Genomic DNA, 15,724 nt, shown 5'->3' on the forward strand with positions numbered 1-15,724 from the left:
GTAAGATAACTTTCTGATGGCCAGAGAGCTGCTGAATGCAGAGACAGGACTTGGATGCGAGTTTGTCTGAATTCAGAGTCTACATTTTTAAACTGCATATGGGGTCTCCATTCATCAGAGACATCGAAGCTAGGTGGTACCCGTTTGTGAGTCCTGGGCGTAGTTGCCGGCCTGGGTTTGAGTGGATTACACCCGAAGGGTCTATAGAGTGAGAAGAGGAGAGGGCAAGGATGCAGCCCCGGGCAACACTGGTTTTTAAAAGGCAAGCTGAGAGTTTAGAGCAGGAAGGAAGGATCATCCGTTTCAGGTGCCACAGGGCAGAGTCATAAAAGGTAAGAATTAGAAAGGATTCCTTGGACTTGGCAAGATGAACAACATCGATAATATTAACAAATGCAGTTTGGATAAGGTAATGGCGGCAGAAGCCAGGTTGCTTTGGTCGAGGAGTGAATTGATGGCGAGCAAGTAGAGAGAAGTGGCGGAAACGACTTTTGAAGAATCAGCTGCTAGAGAAGTAACTGGGAATCTAGGGAGATATTTAACAACATATATGTGTTGGGAAGAAAGAGTAAGTATTGATAGAAGTGAAGGTATAGGAACGCGATTGAAGGAGCCTAGTGCCTTAGGAGGTGGTTGGTGGGATCCAAAGCCTGGCCGGAGAATTATGACTGGACTGATCTTGCGTTTGTGTCATGTGGGCTGGGTGTGTTAGGAGGAATGAGGAGGCAGAGAATTGAGGATACTGGTCAGTATAACTACAGGCTGGCCCTGTGGGCTCTAGGCTAGGGAGAGGACAAGTAAAACTGGACGGCCCTTCATAGACTGAGAGAACGTTAAGCGGTCAGGGTCCTAGGAGTCTCAGAAGATGTTGAAAGGAAGGTGGGAATAAATGAGCAGTAGAGTCATAAGAATGGCGAGTTATCCACAGTGAATGGGATCTTGACACTCAACAGTTCATATGCAGAGAAGTTCTGAATAGTTGACAAGGCCCCTGGTCTTGCCATTGAGTTCAGTTTTTGAAGCAGAGTAGAGGTGAAGGTCATCAGAATTGAGATCAAGGGACTCAAGGCCTAGAATTGTGGTTGAGACCTCACACTGGTGTCCTTCATCTGATAAGAGTGCATCTTTTTATAGTTCTTTTTTATTAATCCAAATGTTTATGTCTAAAGAGGTCCCCCCCTTTGGAATTAGCAGATGCAAACTTTTTTTTTTTTTTTTTTTGGCTGCGTTGGGTCTTTGTTGCTGCTCGCGGGCTCTCTCTAGTTGCGGCGAGCGGGGGCTACTCTTCGTTGCGGCGTGCGGGCTTCTTATTGTGGTGGCTTCTCTTGTTGCGGAGCACGGGCTCTAGGTGCGTGGGCTTCAGTAGTTGTGGCACGTGGGCTCAGTAGTTGTGGCTCGGGGGCTCTAGAGCACAGGCTCAGTAGTTGTGGCGTGCGGTATCCTCAGCCATTGAGAAGCTAGGATCTTGAGTTCTGAAGGGAGAAGGCCTGGATTTGAATGCTGGCTCCGTCACTTACAAGCTGACTGACCTCGGGCAAGGGACTTCTCTAATCTTCAGAGCGCTTAACTATGAAACAGTGAGAGAACGTGTACCCATCTTGTTATAAGGCGGTAAAGAATCATCTACATAAACTGCCTAGCCCAGTAGCTGGCACGTGGCAAATGCTTAACAAATGACAGCTGCTATTATTATTATTATTAACACTATTCTTCAGAAAGTGTAAGCTGTACATTTCCCAAAAGGAGAAAAAAATGAATCTAGGACTTTTATATTCTTCCCCTACCAATCCCAGGAAGAGGTTCCTAAGAAAAAGTTGAAGATGCTATCAGATTTCCCGGCCACCAAGTAAAGAATATGTCACTCCCCAAGAGGAGTGTTTATACCCTAACTGGGAGGGACATCTTTATTTTTTATTATTTATTTATTTTATTGAAGTATAGTTGATCTACAATGTTGTGTTAATTGCTACTGTGCAGCAAAGTGATTCAGTTATACACATATATACATTCTTTTTCATATTCTTTTCCATTATGGTTTATCTCAGGATATTGAATACAGTTCTCTGTGTTAAACAGTAGGTCCTTGTTGTTTATCCATTCTATACATAACAGTTTGTATCGGGCTTCCCTGGTGGCTCAGTGGTTAAGAATCTGCCTACCAATGCAGGGGACACGGGTTCGAGCCCAGGTCTGGGAAGATCCCGCATGCCGCGGAGCAACTAAGCCCGTGCGCCACAACTGCTGAGCCTGTGCTCTAGAGCCTGCGAGCCACAACTACTGAGCCTGCATGCCACAACTACTGAAGCCCACACGCCTAGAGCCTGTGATCTGCAACAAAGAGAAGCTGCTGCAATGAGAAGCCCGCACACCACAGTGAAGAGTAGCCTCTGCTCGCTGCAACTAGAGGAAGCCCCTGCGCAGCAACAAAGACCCAACGCAGCCAAAAATAAATCTAAAAAATAAATACATTTCTTAAAAAAAAAAAAGAAAGAAAAGATACATGCATCCCAATGTTCGTTGCAGCACTACTTACAATAGCCAAGATAGGGGAGCATCCATTGACAGAGAAATGGATGAAGAAGATGTGTACATATATACAATGGAATATTAATTACTCAGCCATAAAAGGGAATGAAATAATGCCATTTGCAGCAACATGGATGGACCTAGAGGTTATCATACTAAGTGAAGTAAATCAGACAGAGAAAGAGAAACATCATTTGATATCACTTATATGTGGGATCTCATAAAAAAAAAGATACAAATGAACTTATTTACAAAACAGAAACAGACTCACAGATCTTGAAATCAAACTTACTGTTACCAAACGGGAAACGCAGGGGGAAGTGATAAATTAGGAGATTGGGATTAACATCTACACACTACTATATATAAAATAGATAACTAACAAGGACCTATTGTATAACACAGGGAACTGTACTCAATATTCTGTAATAACCTATATGGGAAAGAATCTGAAAAAGAATGGAGATATATATATATATATATATATATATATATATATAACTATAACTATAACTATATATAACTATAACTATATATATATATATATATAACTGATATATATATATATATATATATATAACTGATTCAGTTTGCTGTACACCGGAAACTAACACATTGTAAATCAACTATACTCCAAAAAAAATTTAAAAAAAAAAAAGAATTACTCAGAAAAGTAATATAAGAGGTATGCAAGGAGAAGAAAGCATTTCTTGTGTAACAATAAAAATGAGTTACTCAATAGAAAGGACCACCTTGAAAATTATACTAATTTGCTACTAAATTAATTTGCTATTTGCTGGAAGCTATTTTCAGGAAATGATACCTTGTTCTGTGCAGGCCCAACTCTAACTTTCATATTTAAAAGATGCATTTACCAAGGTCTCATACTTGGATGAACTCCTGATGCGTATTCAGAAGGTACTGATGGGAGAGAAATGGATGAGCACACAGCTTTAAAACTGTAATATGTTGGTCATTTCTTTCAATTTATATTCACTGACCAGATGAAGGTTTTTATTTGAGCCCTATCTGCAAGAGTATAAGAATAGTTCACCTTGTCTTACAAGAAGTAAAACAGCAGAACAGTTTTGTTTTACTTTCAAAGTTAGGTACATCCCTAAACAATATCAATTTGTACCAAATCCCTAACCCTGTACTTCCCCTCCCCCACTGCCTTCTCCAACACACACAGTGCAATACACAGAGCTAGCAAGAGGTAAATCTGGCCAGTACACCCCAGAATGGTCCAGAAAAATACTCCTTATCATGGGGCCTAAGGCCAGCGGGCTGATACCCAAAGCCGGGTCCCAGAAATAACAAAAATGAAACCAGGAGATCAGGTTCCAACCAGGACTTTCTTAAGGCCCAGGTGTCAACACCTACGGGTTGGATGGGAGGAAGCAACTAGAAGCTCAAGAGTAAGAGCAGAGGGGTCAGCCATGCAGGAGGTGCTCAGGCTGGATTTCCGGTCGGGAGGGCCAGCGCTGGGCAGCAGTGGCACCAGCACCCAAGCTGGCTTGCGGTCTCCTTCCTTGTATTCATTCATCTGGCCCAGCGGTTCTGTACGTGTGATCCCCGGCCCCAAGGGGTCTCTGAGGCCCAAACTATTTTCATAATGCTAAGGCACTGTGTGCCTTGTTTCACTCTCTTGACATTTGCATTGATGATGCAAAATCTGTGGTAGGTAGCACTGCATGAATCGTTTCACCTGTTTTTAGCATAAATCAAGGCAGTAATACCAAATTGTACTGATAATCATTGTATACTTCGCCACTTTGCCCTCACAGCTAAAAAAAAGAAAAAGAAAAGTCAGTTTCACTTGAGTATCCTTGATGAAGCAATAAAAAATTGTTTTATTAAATCTTAATTCTCAAGTGCACATCTTTTTAACATTCTGGGAAGTACCCATACTGCATTTCTGTCACACGTGGAGGCATGATGATTGTCTCCAGGAAAAACTCTTGCCCAGTTGTTTAAGTTGAGATCTAGACTGGCCACTGTTTTAATGGAACACTATTTTTATTTGAAAGAATGACTGACAGACAAACTACGGTTATTTAGACTTGAGTACTTGGTCGACATTTTTTTAAAAATGAACGAAGTGAGCCTGTCATTTCAAGGAAAACAACTGTGACAGTATTTGTTGCCAATGCTAAAATTCAAGCTTTCAAGTGAAAGTTAAAATTTGGGAAACTTATATCTGCCACTGTGAGCTTGACAGTTTCTCAATACTTAAAGACTTTTCTGATAAATTCAGTGGTGATATTAACAAATGTAGTTTTTAAAATATTGTATAATGAAATGTGTTAACATTTAGAAGATAACCAATGCATGGTGTTACAAAATCATGGTTGGGTAAAAGATCCATTGAAAATACAAAATACACCAAAGGATTTTAATGTAGCAAAGTATGAAAAGTTAATTGATATGATTTCAAATTATACATTGCAGCTAGCCTGTAAGAAATTACCACTTACTGAGTTATGGTATAATATCAAAAGGAATATCTACAGTTATATGAAAAAACTATTAAAATACTCCTCCCTTTTCAACTACATATCTGTGTGAGGCTGTATTTTTCTTTATATACCACAATCAGAATGCCACAAAGGGATTTCAGAAGCAGATAGGAGAATCCAGCTGTAATGTATTAAGAATTTTAAAGACGTGCAAAAATGTAAAATAATTCTCTTACCACAGTTTTTTGGTTTGTTTTGGAAAGCTTACTTAGTTTTCATTTAAAAAGTTATGTTACAACGTAATTAACTTATTTTTAAATGAATTAATCTTTTAAATTTTTCTCAGTTTTAATTTCTAGTATGGTAACAATTGATAGATATAACGCACATAAACAGAAGCCTTTGGAGTTCTGAGTTTTTAAGAGTTTAAAGGAATCCTGAAGGCACAAAGTTTGAGAACCACTGGTTTAGTACATATAGAATACTTAGCATGTACTGGACCTGCGCTGGTACAGGGATGGTATGGTGCACTGGACAGACACGGGCCCTGCCCTCAGAGCTAGCAGTCACCTACAATTAAACAGATAGTTCCCATAGAGTGGGAAGTGTCATGATAGGAGAAGCACAAAGTGATATGGTAGCACCTGGCCCTTTTTAGGGAAGACTTCCAGGAGGAATTAATGTCTCTGGTGATACTTGAAGGATGAGTAAGAGTTAGCCAGGCAAAGAGAGCTTGATTGCTTTGGGTATATGGAAAAGCATGTGCAGAGGTCCCCATGTGAGAGATCATGACTTCACTGCAGAAATAAAAGAAGTCGCGTGTAACAGGAGCACAGAGTGGAGGGATGGTGAGATGTGAAGCTGGACTAGAAGACAGTAGCCAGGTCGTGAAGGGCTTTGTGAGTGTGTGAGGACCTCCCCCTAGGGGAAATGGAGGATCCCGGGGGAGGGCGTTAAGTCAGGAGAGCGACTTCAGATTGCATTTTACACAGATCTCTCTGGCTGTAGAGAATGGAGGTCTAGAGGCAGGGAGACCGGTTAGGGGTCACCATGGCAACCAAATCAAGAGATGATGGAACCTGGGCTAGGCTATGGCCCAGGTGTTGGAGAGATGTGGACAGACTTAAGGGAGATTTGTGTGAAGTTTACAGATCTAGGTAAATAGATTGGGTGTGGTTAAGGAGGGAAGGGTAGGTATCAGGACTAAATTTAATTCATTTGTATCATTTTTTTAGATTGCACATATAAGAGATGAACAAATGAACTTATTTACAAAACAGAAATAGACTCACAGACATAGAAAGCAAACTTGGGTTACCAAAGGGGAAAGTGGGGGAGAGAGATAAATTAGGAGTTTGGAATTAACAGATACACAGATACATGCTACTATATATAAAATAGATAAACAGCAAGGACCTACTGTATAACACAGGGGACTGTATTCAATATCTTGTTATAACCTATAATGGAAAAGAATCTGAAAAAAGATTATATATATATATATATCTGATTCAAGTATATATATATATATATATATATATATAATATATATATATAAGTATATATATATATATATCTGAGTCCGTTTGTTGTACATTTGATAACAACACAACATTGAACATTGTAAATCCACTATACTTCAATTAAGAAAATTTTTTTGACAAGACTGAATTTAGGTTTCAGGTTTAGCACCTGGGAGTAACGATAATGCTCACTGACAGAGGGAAAACAGAAGGTACAGGTTGTAAAAGGGGGAGGATGTATTCCATTTGAGCCATCTCCGAGCTATCCAAGAGGAGATGCCCAGTCAGCATTTGGATATGTGGTTCTGAAGCTGAGGAGGAAGAGCTGGACAAGAGACATAGATTTGAGAGTTATTAGTATATAAATGGTAACTGAAGGCATAGGATGAGTGAGATCTTGCTGAGAGAAGGATTTAGACAAGAAGGGAAGACTATCTGAAGAGAGAACCATGGGGAGTGCCAACATTTAGGAATAAACAAAGAAAGAGTGTGCAAAGTTGGCTGGGAAAAGTGCCCAGAGAATTAAGAGAATCCAGAGACTATGTGGTCTCCGCAGAGACTATTGAGACTATTGAGATCCAGGAGATAGAGGAAGAAGGAGGGGTCAGTGATGACCAGTGTTGTCAAGAAGTCAGTGAAATGATTAAGAGAGTCTTCTAGATTGAGCAACAAGAAAGTAGTTGTTGAGTCATTGACTGTATCCAGAGCAATGTCAGTGGAGCGGTAGGCTCCAAGAGCTGGAAGAGAGAGGAAGAGAAGAGAGGAGGGGGTTGGTGGAGGACAGGAGGGGAAAGATAGAAAAAGGTGTGGTGGGTGAGTGGGGAGAGAGAGAGGGATGTTGAGATGTGAGATTATTATAATTCTATGGGAAGGAGCCCATAGAGAGAGAAGGTTGAAGATACAAGAGGCAAGGGGAAATCAATGGTGAGGTTCCAGAAGACTAAGGAGGGAAGGGGATTTGGAGAACAGGTGGAGGGAAGCTATGTCTCCAACAGAGAACCAAGTTTCAATTAAGGCATAAGGTACAGTGAGCATTAGCTGAAGAAGATGTAGAATAGTTTAATTAGAAACGGAAGCTCCGTGGTACCCATTGGAAAGGTTTAGGAGGAGAGCAGTGGGAGTTTGGATCAAAGGAGAAAAAAAACAGAGCAGCGTGAGGAAGAAGACAGGGAAGACGAAGCCTAGAGGGGCTCACCAGAGTGGCCAAGTAGAACAGTTACATGAGGAGAAAGGCAGGATACACAGAGAGCTGGATCTTATTTTAGATATTGGTAATTAAATTACAGATATTGGTAATTTAATCTTTTCTTTTTACACAATGATGCATTTGTATCACAACCTAAAAATTACCCTCAATAATAGTGATTCTTTTTTTTTTTAACCAAAATATTTTCTAGCCAATTCAAATTATTCCTGTGTGTTCTGTTGTTTAATTTTATGTTCACCGGGTTAAATCTTCATCTATGCTCCTGACATTGAGTTCCCTATGTAGAAAAATCTATTCATTATGAAGACATTTATTGCTCTATTGAGTTGTCTATTTAAAACACAGAGAACCGAAAATTAAATGTAGTGCATTTCTATTTTGGAAAAAAAGTGGATGAATGGGTACTATTTTCTGGAATACACCGTGTTTGTCTTAGATAATTAATAGTCCAGATTCATAGGCTAACAGATGCCAATCCTTGCTTGTTTTGATACTTGTTCCTTATTGAAAGGGATGCTTCCTAAGACTTATACATGCCATGTTCTGCATCAGGGGAAATGATAAGACAGATGTAATGGAGACAGTTGCTTTTGGGGCACAGCTAAGCTAAGTGATCAACAGAGACGTTGGTCTCCAAAATCTATTTCTCTGAGGTTAATTATGCAAAGTATGAAACAGTTTCTTTGTTGAAATTGTGAAATAAAATATCTCAAGTAGCTTCAGTATAAGATTAAGCCATTAAGTACTTATAGATTCCAAGTCTACAGCCCTCTACTAAATATTTATTGTATTTAAGACTTTGGTGTTTGTTCCAGATACATTCTTTAATGACATATCCTAATTTCTCTAAATTTCTAATATTGGTAAATGAGAATATCCCTGTGTTGTGTACTTATAAGTGTGGACTACAGTACAGTACAAGGGCACTGTCAATTGAGAAATCTGCAGTTAATACTTAGTGGATCTGATCAGGAGGTCAGAGTTTATTTTTTTATTTCTTCCCAGTGTAACCCCCAAGAGGCCGTCTGTTCCATTTCTTAACATGTATAGTGGATTCTCCTGTCACTATCCAGGCTGGGACAGAGTAATGGAGAGAGCTTTGTCTTCCATGCCACCTAATCCCATCTGGCTCCCAGCCCCACCATCTCTGTTATAAACAGAAGCCCCTCCACTCTTTCTGGGTGTCTCATGCCTATTCTACTTGGATCTTCATTTGTTCTGACTTGGCCTCCACTCTTCCCCTCACTCAGGCTTTCCAAGGACATCCTTGGAATCTTTCTTTCATTGCAAGTGAACTTTCCTACATCCTTAACTGAGTGGTAAAACATTGCATCTTCCTTCTTGCTTTCGCTGACATTCAGCTCTTCTTCAAGAGCTTTGCTCAGTTGGTCTTTTGAGGGAACACTACTTCAGAAGCACAATGCTGTTTGGAGACCATTTCCCACCCTATGGTAGACCCTCCCTTTTTGATCATCCCGAATCTGATTGATTTGCTTTCTGTGTCCATGGCACTGTCATCCATCAAGTTCCAGATCACCTGCATCACATACAGCCTCTGACATCATCCTGGGTGCTACCCAGTACTTTAGATTTTCAGTTCCTTCGCCCTCTCAGTTCCAGTGACCTTCATCTCCATTACTTTAGCTGGCTGCTCACTTAGCAGGACCATTGTTTGGTCCTGGTAATGTCTGGACCATTACCAGGAAGTGCACCATTTCTAAAATCTCACCTTCAAATAACTCTTTTCTGTGAGCCAGGACCTCTGATACAGTATTGAGTGGTAGGGTTGGTAGTGGGCATCCATGTTGTATTTCTGGCTTTTTATGCAAATGCTTCTAAGTCTTTATATCACCATTTAGTATGATATTGCTATAGGGTTTTGGTGGAAGGAAAAAAATCCTTTATATTCCAAATCTGCTCAGTTTTTTCATGTGTCAATAGATGTTGGGCTTCTGTGATTTTTTTTTCCCCTACATATGTGAAGTTCTCATATTGTTTTTCTCCCTTAATCTGATATTTACAGCATTAAATTTTTTTCTCCTCCGTTTTTCCTCTCCTTTTGAAACTTCTTTAATGTCAGCGCTTTCCCTTACATCTTCTCCTTAATTTTTTCCCCTTACATCTGTCTCCTTAATTTTCCTTTCAGTGTTTCCCCCTATCTTTTTTTATCTCTCTCTACTGCATCGTGGGAGATTTTCTTAGTTTTGCCTTCCAGTTCATTAAATCTCTCTTAAGCTGTATGAAACTTGCTAATTATATTTTTTCATTACAAGATTTTCTGTTGGTTTCTTTTCATCTCTAACTCTTTTTCTTTCACACCCTTCTGATTTCACAGTCTTGTTTGATAGGTATTGGTCCCTCCATTATGATGACATTGAGGATTTTAAATGTCTTTTTCAGAGTGTTCTATTATAGCTATTTCCTCAGATGTGAATTGTCTCTTTTGTCAGAGTGCATTTAATCATGCTGCATATCCTTGCATATTTTGTAGTTTTCTTTTCTTTTCTTGAGAGCTTACCTCCCCTGTGGATCTGCTCTACAAGGGTTCTCTCTGAAGGGTGGTTTTGAGATTTCCTCAATCCCAGACCCAGGAATTTCTTAGCTCTGAAACAAGTCATAAATTAAGCATGGCTTGGGAATCCTACTACAGGGACGTAAAAATTTCTGTGCCCACATGTGATTCAGACTCAGTTGCTAGTGAGATATATGCATCTTATCTTCATTTCTAGTCACAGGTAATGTGGGGTCTTGATCCTAACCGAAAAAAAATGGAACTCTTCTCACCCCACCCTACCCCTGATATCTGTGAGGCATATTCAGTCCCTTCCCCTTTGCAGATGTAGAAACCTCAGACCCCTCCAGTCTTTCTGGCGCCTGCCCCCACCCCATCCTCACAATGGCCACAGAGTCTTCGTCATCACTTAGCACCAGGGGCTTATGATCCTTTTCTATTCACATACCTTCCTGTCTTGTTTTAGAAAATGGTTTCAATCAGTAAAGGTCCCAGCAGAAAATAGAGCATCACTCAGATACTTAAATTCAAGAGATTTTAATGAAGAAACTATTTACAGAAGTATGGACAGGAATAAAGAATCCAACAAGGTCATTTGAGGTACCAGGGACTAGGAAGCTGTCACCACTCCCAGTCTGAAGGGACAAGGGAGAGAATGTTATTATTGGAGGCCAGGGACAGCTGGAGCTACGGAGGAGGGTAGAAGCTGAGTTTGGAGGGAAGTAGCCACTACCAGAAGGAAGACCTGAGGCAGGGAGGGAGCAGGAAAGAAATACCCCATCCTCTCTCCTCCTCTTCTCCTATCTCTTGCTGGTAACTTCTGTTGGCCAAACCCAGCTGGAAGGCACCAGCAAGGAAGCGCGGGTAATAGGGCCCAGAGAGGCACAGAGCAAGGCAGGGAATGGATTGGAGGGATATGAAAGTAGAGAATAAATAAATAATACAAGGCTTATGTGATTTTTTTGTTAAAAAAATTTCATTTGTTATTTCTATATGTTGCAGCAGACTGAGAATTTTCAGCAAGTGTTTACCCTGCCATGTTGACTCAGAAGTCTAATAATCCCTACTCCAACCTCTTACTCAGCTGAATCTCTCATTCGGGCACACCCCTAACGTTTGCAGGGCCTGGGGCAAGGTACAAACAGAAGCCCGCATGCTATATGTCTAGAGATATGAAAATTATAAATCAAGGTAAACTATTAGGTAAAATATGTTTTATCTTCCTACCTTGACAAATATACTTTAATAATGACTCGAAGGCAAAGCTGTGATGTGGAACTCATCGGTTCCTGGGCGAGCCACGTGGGGCACTCACGGCATGGGGGAGAGCTGGCCTCTGTCCCTGGCTCTGCTCCAGGTGATAAGGAGCCTCACATGCACTTGTGTGGACGCCCAGCCCTCACATCCCACCTCAATCCACATGACCTACGAACAGCCACCCTTTGGGTGGACCCTCAGGAAGAGGCCTGCACAGGCACTGAAAGCGTGCTTAGGCTGCTTGGGTAGGGAATCCTAGGGTCCCAGGGACCTGGAACGGGGTCTGAAAGGTGGAGGATGGAGGACGGAGGGGGGGCACATCTCGTTCGTCTTGCAGACTCCCTTTGTGGAGAGGGGTGCAGCCAGAGAAGGGCCAGAGCAGAGGCCTCTGAAATTCAGGTCCCAGGGCAGGGTCCCCGCTGGCCTGGGTTTAGTGCTGGTCCCATTGCACCTGATCTTCATCTTCATCAAGACCTCCAGTCCCTTCTCTTCTCTGTGTTTTTCTCAGACTGTGAGCCTCCCCGCCTGGCCTGGGTCCTCTGGTCCATCACGCTCTCAGCAAGGCCCTCGGCTTCCTAGCCCCCTTGTCCTTCCATCATTCGTACCCGGCAACCCGAGTCTCCGTCTTCCTGCTTTACGCAGGCTTGGTGAGGGCCTGCCATGGGAACAGTATAAGCAGTATTCACGTCCCAGTTGCACCTCTGGACCACCAGCTTCTTCCTGGTTCCCCCAAAACATTTTCGAAACTTCGCCACTCTTCTCAGGCTCCTGCCCCACCTCTTCTCTGTCACTCTCATCAAATGGCCTCGCTTCCCATTTCTCTAAGAAAAGAGAAGTCACCAAAGCCACAGTGTCTTTTACTTACTGCCCCCCCCCCCAGCTCTGCAGTTTTACTGGACACTGTTGACAATGATGGTGAGGATAAGGATGGAGGATAATGGCTAACTTTTTCCACCCCTAAGCCCCACCTGCCGCCATGACACCTTCCTCCTGTCTCAGAGGTGAAGGGGCTGCTTCCCTGCCCCCCAGCCTCTGGCAGATCCTTCCACCATGACTTTGGATTCTGCCCCTTCCTGCTTGCTGGGGACCTAACTGCATCAGTGATCTCCTCTGTCTAACACTCTGCCTTTAACCTGCAGTCACTCCTCTGCCTCTCATTTCCAAATCCCCTCCAGTCCATGGTGGTCTTATTTCTGCCCCAATAACTCGGCTGAAACCTCTCCGATCAGGTCCAACAGTCACCTCTACTGGCTAAAGCCAATGGGTACTTTAGCCCTTCTGCACAGTATTTGACACAAGTGAGCTGGCCTACTAAACATGCTCTTTGCCCTTGACACCCATGCTCTTCCTGCTTTTCCGGGCAGCTTTCTGAGTCTCCTTCCCTTCATTGTTGTCTTTTTCAGAGCTCTGCCCTCAGCTGCTTCTCTTCTTATTCATTAAACTCTCAGCCCTGACCTGTGGGTGCTCAATCAATCTCAAATTATGTATGCAAATCAGGCAGTCGTTTCAAATTCAAGCAAGGAACTCAAGTCTTTAAAAGTTTAAGCAAGAAGGAGCAAACTTCTTTTTGGAGGGATACACATTTCCAATTATGAATGATGTATTACTTATTGGAACTGGAGTCCACTGAGGGAGAAAAAACCATAATAGCTTATTTCAGAACTAATACAGCTATACATTAGCAACAGAAATGATGTCCCTATCTTATTAGAAATACAACAAAGAGGTAACTTAGCAGCTGTCTCCTGCACTGTCATTTCATTTTGCTGTGTAGTTCTTGGCAGAGAATCTAGAAAAGAAAAAAAAATAATTAAGAACCACACTGTGTTCTCCTAGACTAAATGAGTTCTGCTGTTCTGAGAAACAAATCTTAAAAGGCAATATATGTTCCATGATTATTAGAAATAGAACATTTTCAAAATTGTTTTTTTTCCCCTAGAGACATGTGATTAAACATTATGGCCTTTTCCCTTCTAGCTAAGAGAAATGTCGTAAAGTTTCTCTTAGCTCCATGTTCCAAACCCAAAATTCGAGGGCCAAACATCAGCCTAGGGGCCATAATTAGATCTTGAAACCCACTTTGAAAAAAGAATTCCACAGAGAACTATTCAGGGCTCTCTTTTCATTGAGATAAAGAGATGCCACATGTAGAGCATTTATTTGTTTATTCATTCATCGTTCATTCCACAAATAATTATGTTAATAGCCACTTAAAGTCATCTTAGAATGGGTATTATTTAATGTGCAGAAGGATGCATGGCAAAAAGAGACGCTGAGTTTATTTTTTCCTTTATTTGGCCTTTACCTGCCAAGGTTTCTTTTCCCCACCTTCAGAATGTGTTTGCCAGCAGGACCTACTTTGCATATGTGTCATATTATTATATTCCATCTTTCCCTGTTACAGTCATTTTAATAGTGATTTGGGTTGTGGTATCTTTGTGCTACTCTGTCCTGAAGCAGAGGGAACTCTTACCAGTCCAGGGAAAGAAGGAATTGTCAAAATGAAATCAGATGTCAGGGTTCCATTGCCTGCTGATTTGTACAGTTCACGTTTTTACAACGTAAGTATGAACTAAAACTGGTATTACGGCCACTTTAATTTTTATCGACATGTCTAAGAATATGAATATGGCTAAAAGGGAGATAGATGAGATGTGCAGATTTCGTGGGAAACATTATTAATGCTCTTAATCTTCTGGCGTTACCTAGGGGCCCAAGAGAGCACAAGGCAGAATTGAATACAGTCCCAGCCCAGAATAAGAGGCCAATGCATGTTAGCCTAGGAGTGGAAAAGCCATTGCCTGCAGCGGTAACATAAATGTATGACTTAGGCTGGGTGGGAGATCACAGGCAGTGGTGGGGCTTTGGCAACCTGGAGAGCTCCTAAGTTGCCTAAAGGCATCCATGTTTAACAAATGGAAAAAGCACTGTGCTCGCCAAACAAAAACGTGTCTAGAGATTCAGTACTGTCCCAGCCCAAGTGTTAGATCTCTGAAGTATGCCTATCCCTTGCTTTATTTCCTCCATTCCCCTTTCCACATACCCTCTTTCACTCTTTTACTTCCCACCACCATCCACCCTGTATCTTGGACTGCTTGCCACTTCAGCTGAGAGCTGCAATCACAAAGTTTCTACCTCATTTCAAAGAATATCTAATGTCCATCGACAGATGAATGGATAAAGAAGATGTGGTGTGTATACGTACATGCACAATGGAATATTACTCAGCCATCCAAAAGAATGAAATAGTGCCATTTGCAGCAACAGGGATAGACCTAGAGATTATTATACTAAGCAAAGTAAGTCAGAAAGAGAAAGACAAATACCATATTATATCACTTGGAATCTAAAATTTGACACAAGTCAACATATCTACAAAATAAAAACAGACTCACAGATATAGAGAACAGACTTGTGGTTGCCAAGGGTCGGGGGGGGCAGGGGTAGAGGAGGGAAGGAATGGGAGTTTGAGATTAGCAGAGGCAAACGATTATATATAGGATGGATAAACAACAAGGTCCTACCGTATAGCACAGGGAACTATATTCAATACCCTGTGATAAATCATAATGGAAAAGAATATGAAAAAGAATATATAACTGAGTCACTTTGCTGTACAGAGGAAATTAACACAACATTGTAAATCAACTATACTTCAGTAAAATCTAAAAAAAAAAAAAAAATAGTAATAACTAATGAAATGTGCCTGGGTTTGCGAGTGTTTGCGTACATATTAACCAAGCATCATTTAAAACACTTTTTAAAACTTCTCAATCTTTGTTAGCTTTTATAGTATATATATAATACATGTTCTTCATTTGAAAAGTTCTAACAGTATAGAAACTAAAGTAAAATGAGTTTCTTCCTTTCTCCCCTCTGCCAATCCCATTCCCTGGATAAATATTATTAGCTGTTTGGTGTATATTCATCCACATTTTTTCTGAACATATAAACTAACATATACATGCACATGCTTACACACATAGATTATGCATAAATATAATATTAAAATACTGCATACCATTCTGCAACTTGCTTTTCCATATAATGCATCACAGACAAATTTTCATAATAGTATGATTATATCACATTCTTTGTAACAGCTATTTATCAATATATAATAATTTACTTAACCAGTCCCTGTTAGTGATGTTTAAATTGCTTCTAGCTTTTCTATTTTTCTGCATCCAACTCTCTACAAGCATGTGTGATAGCCATCTCCACGTTCAAAGCCAAACTC

The 15,724-nt window shown here is 41.0% G+C and overlaps 1 protein-coding gene across 1 annotated transcript in view; it reads left to right on the forward strand.

Annotated features, from left to right (window-relative positions):
• Window positions 1–11,390, forward strand: part of LOC102997911 (EF-hand calcium-binding domain-containing protein 11-like) — a 102,271-nt gene extending 90,881 nt beyond the window's left edge. The window contains exon 6 of the mRNA XM_057542847.1: window positions 11,230–11,390. Within this exon, the coding sequence (XP_057398830.1) occupies window positions 11,230–11,284 (55 nt within the window). The 3' untranslated portion in view covers window positions 11,285–11,390. The remainder of the gene's footprint in view (window positions 1–11,229) is intronic.
• Window positions 11,391–15,724: the final 4,334 nt, after the last annotated feature.

Source organism: Balaenoptera acutorostrata, chromosome 3, assembly GCF_949987535.1.
Source record: "Balaenoptera acutorostrata chromosome 3, mBalAcu1.1, whole genome shotgun sequence".
NCBI lineage: Eukaryota > Metazoa > Chordata > Mammalia > Artiodactyla > Balaenopteridae > Balaenoptera > Balaenoptera acutorostrata.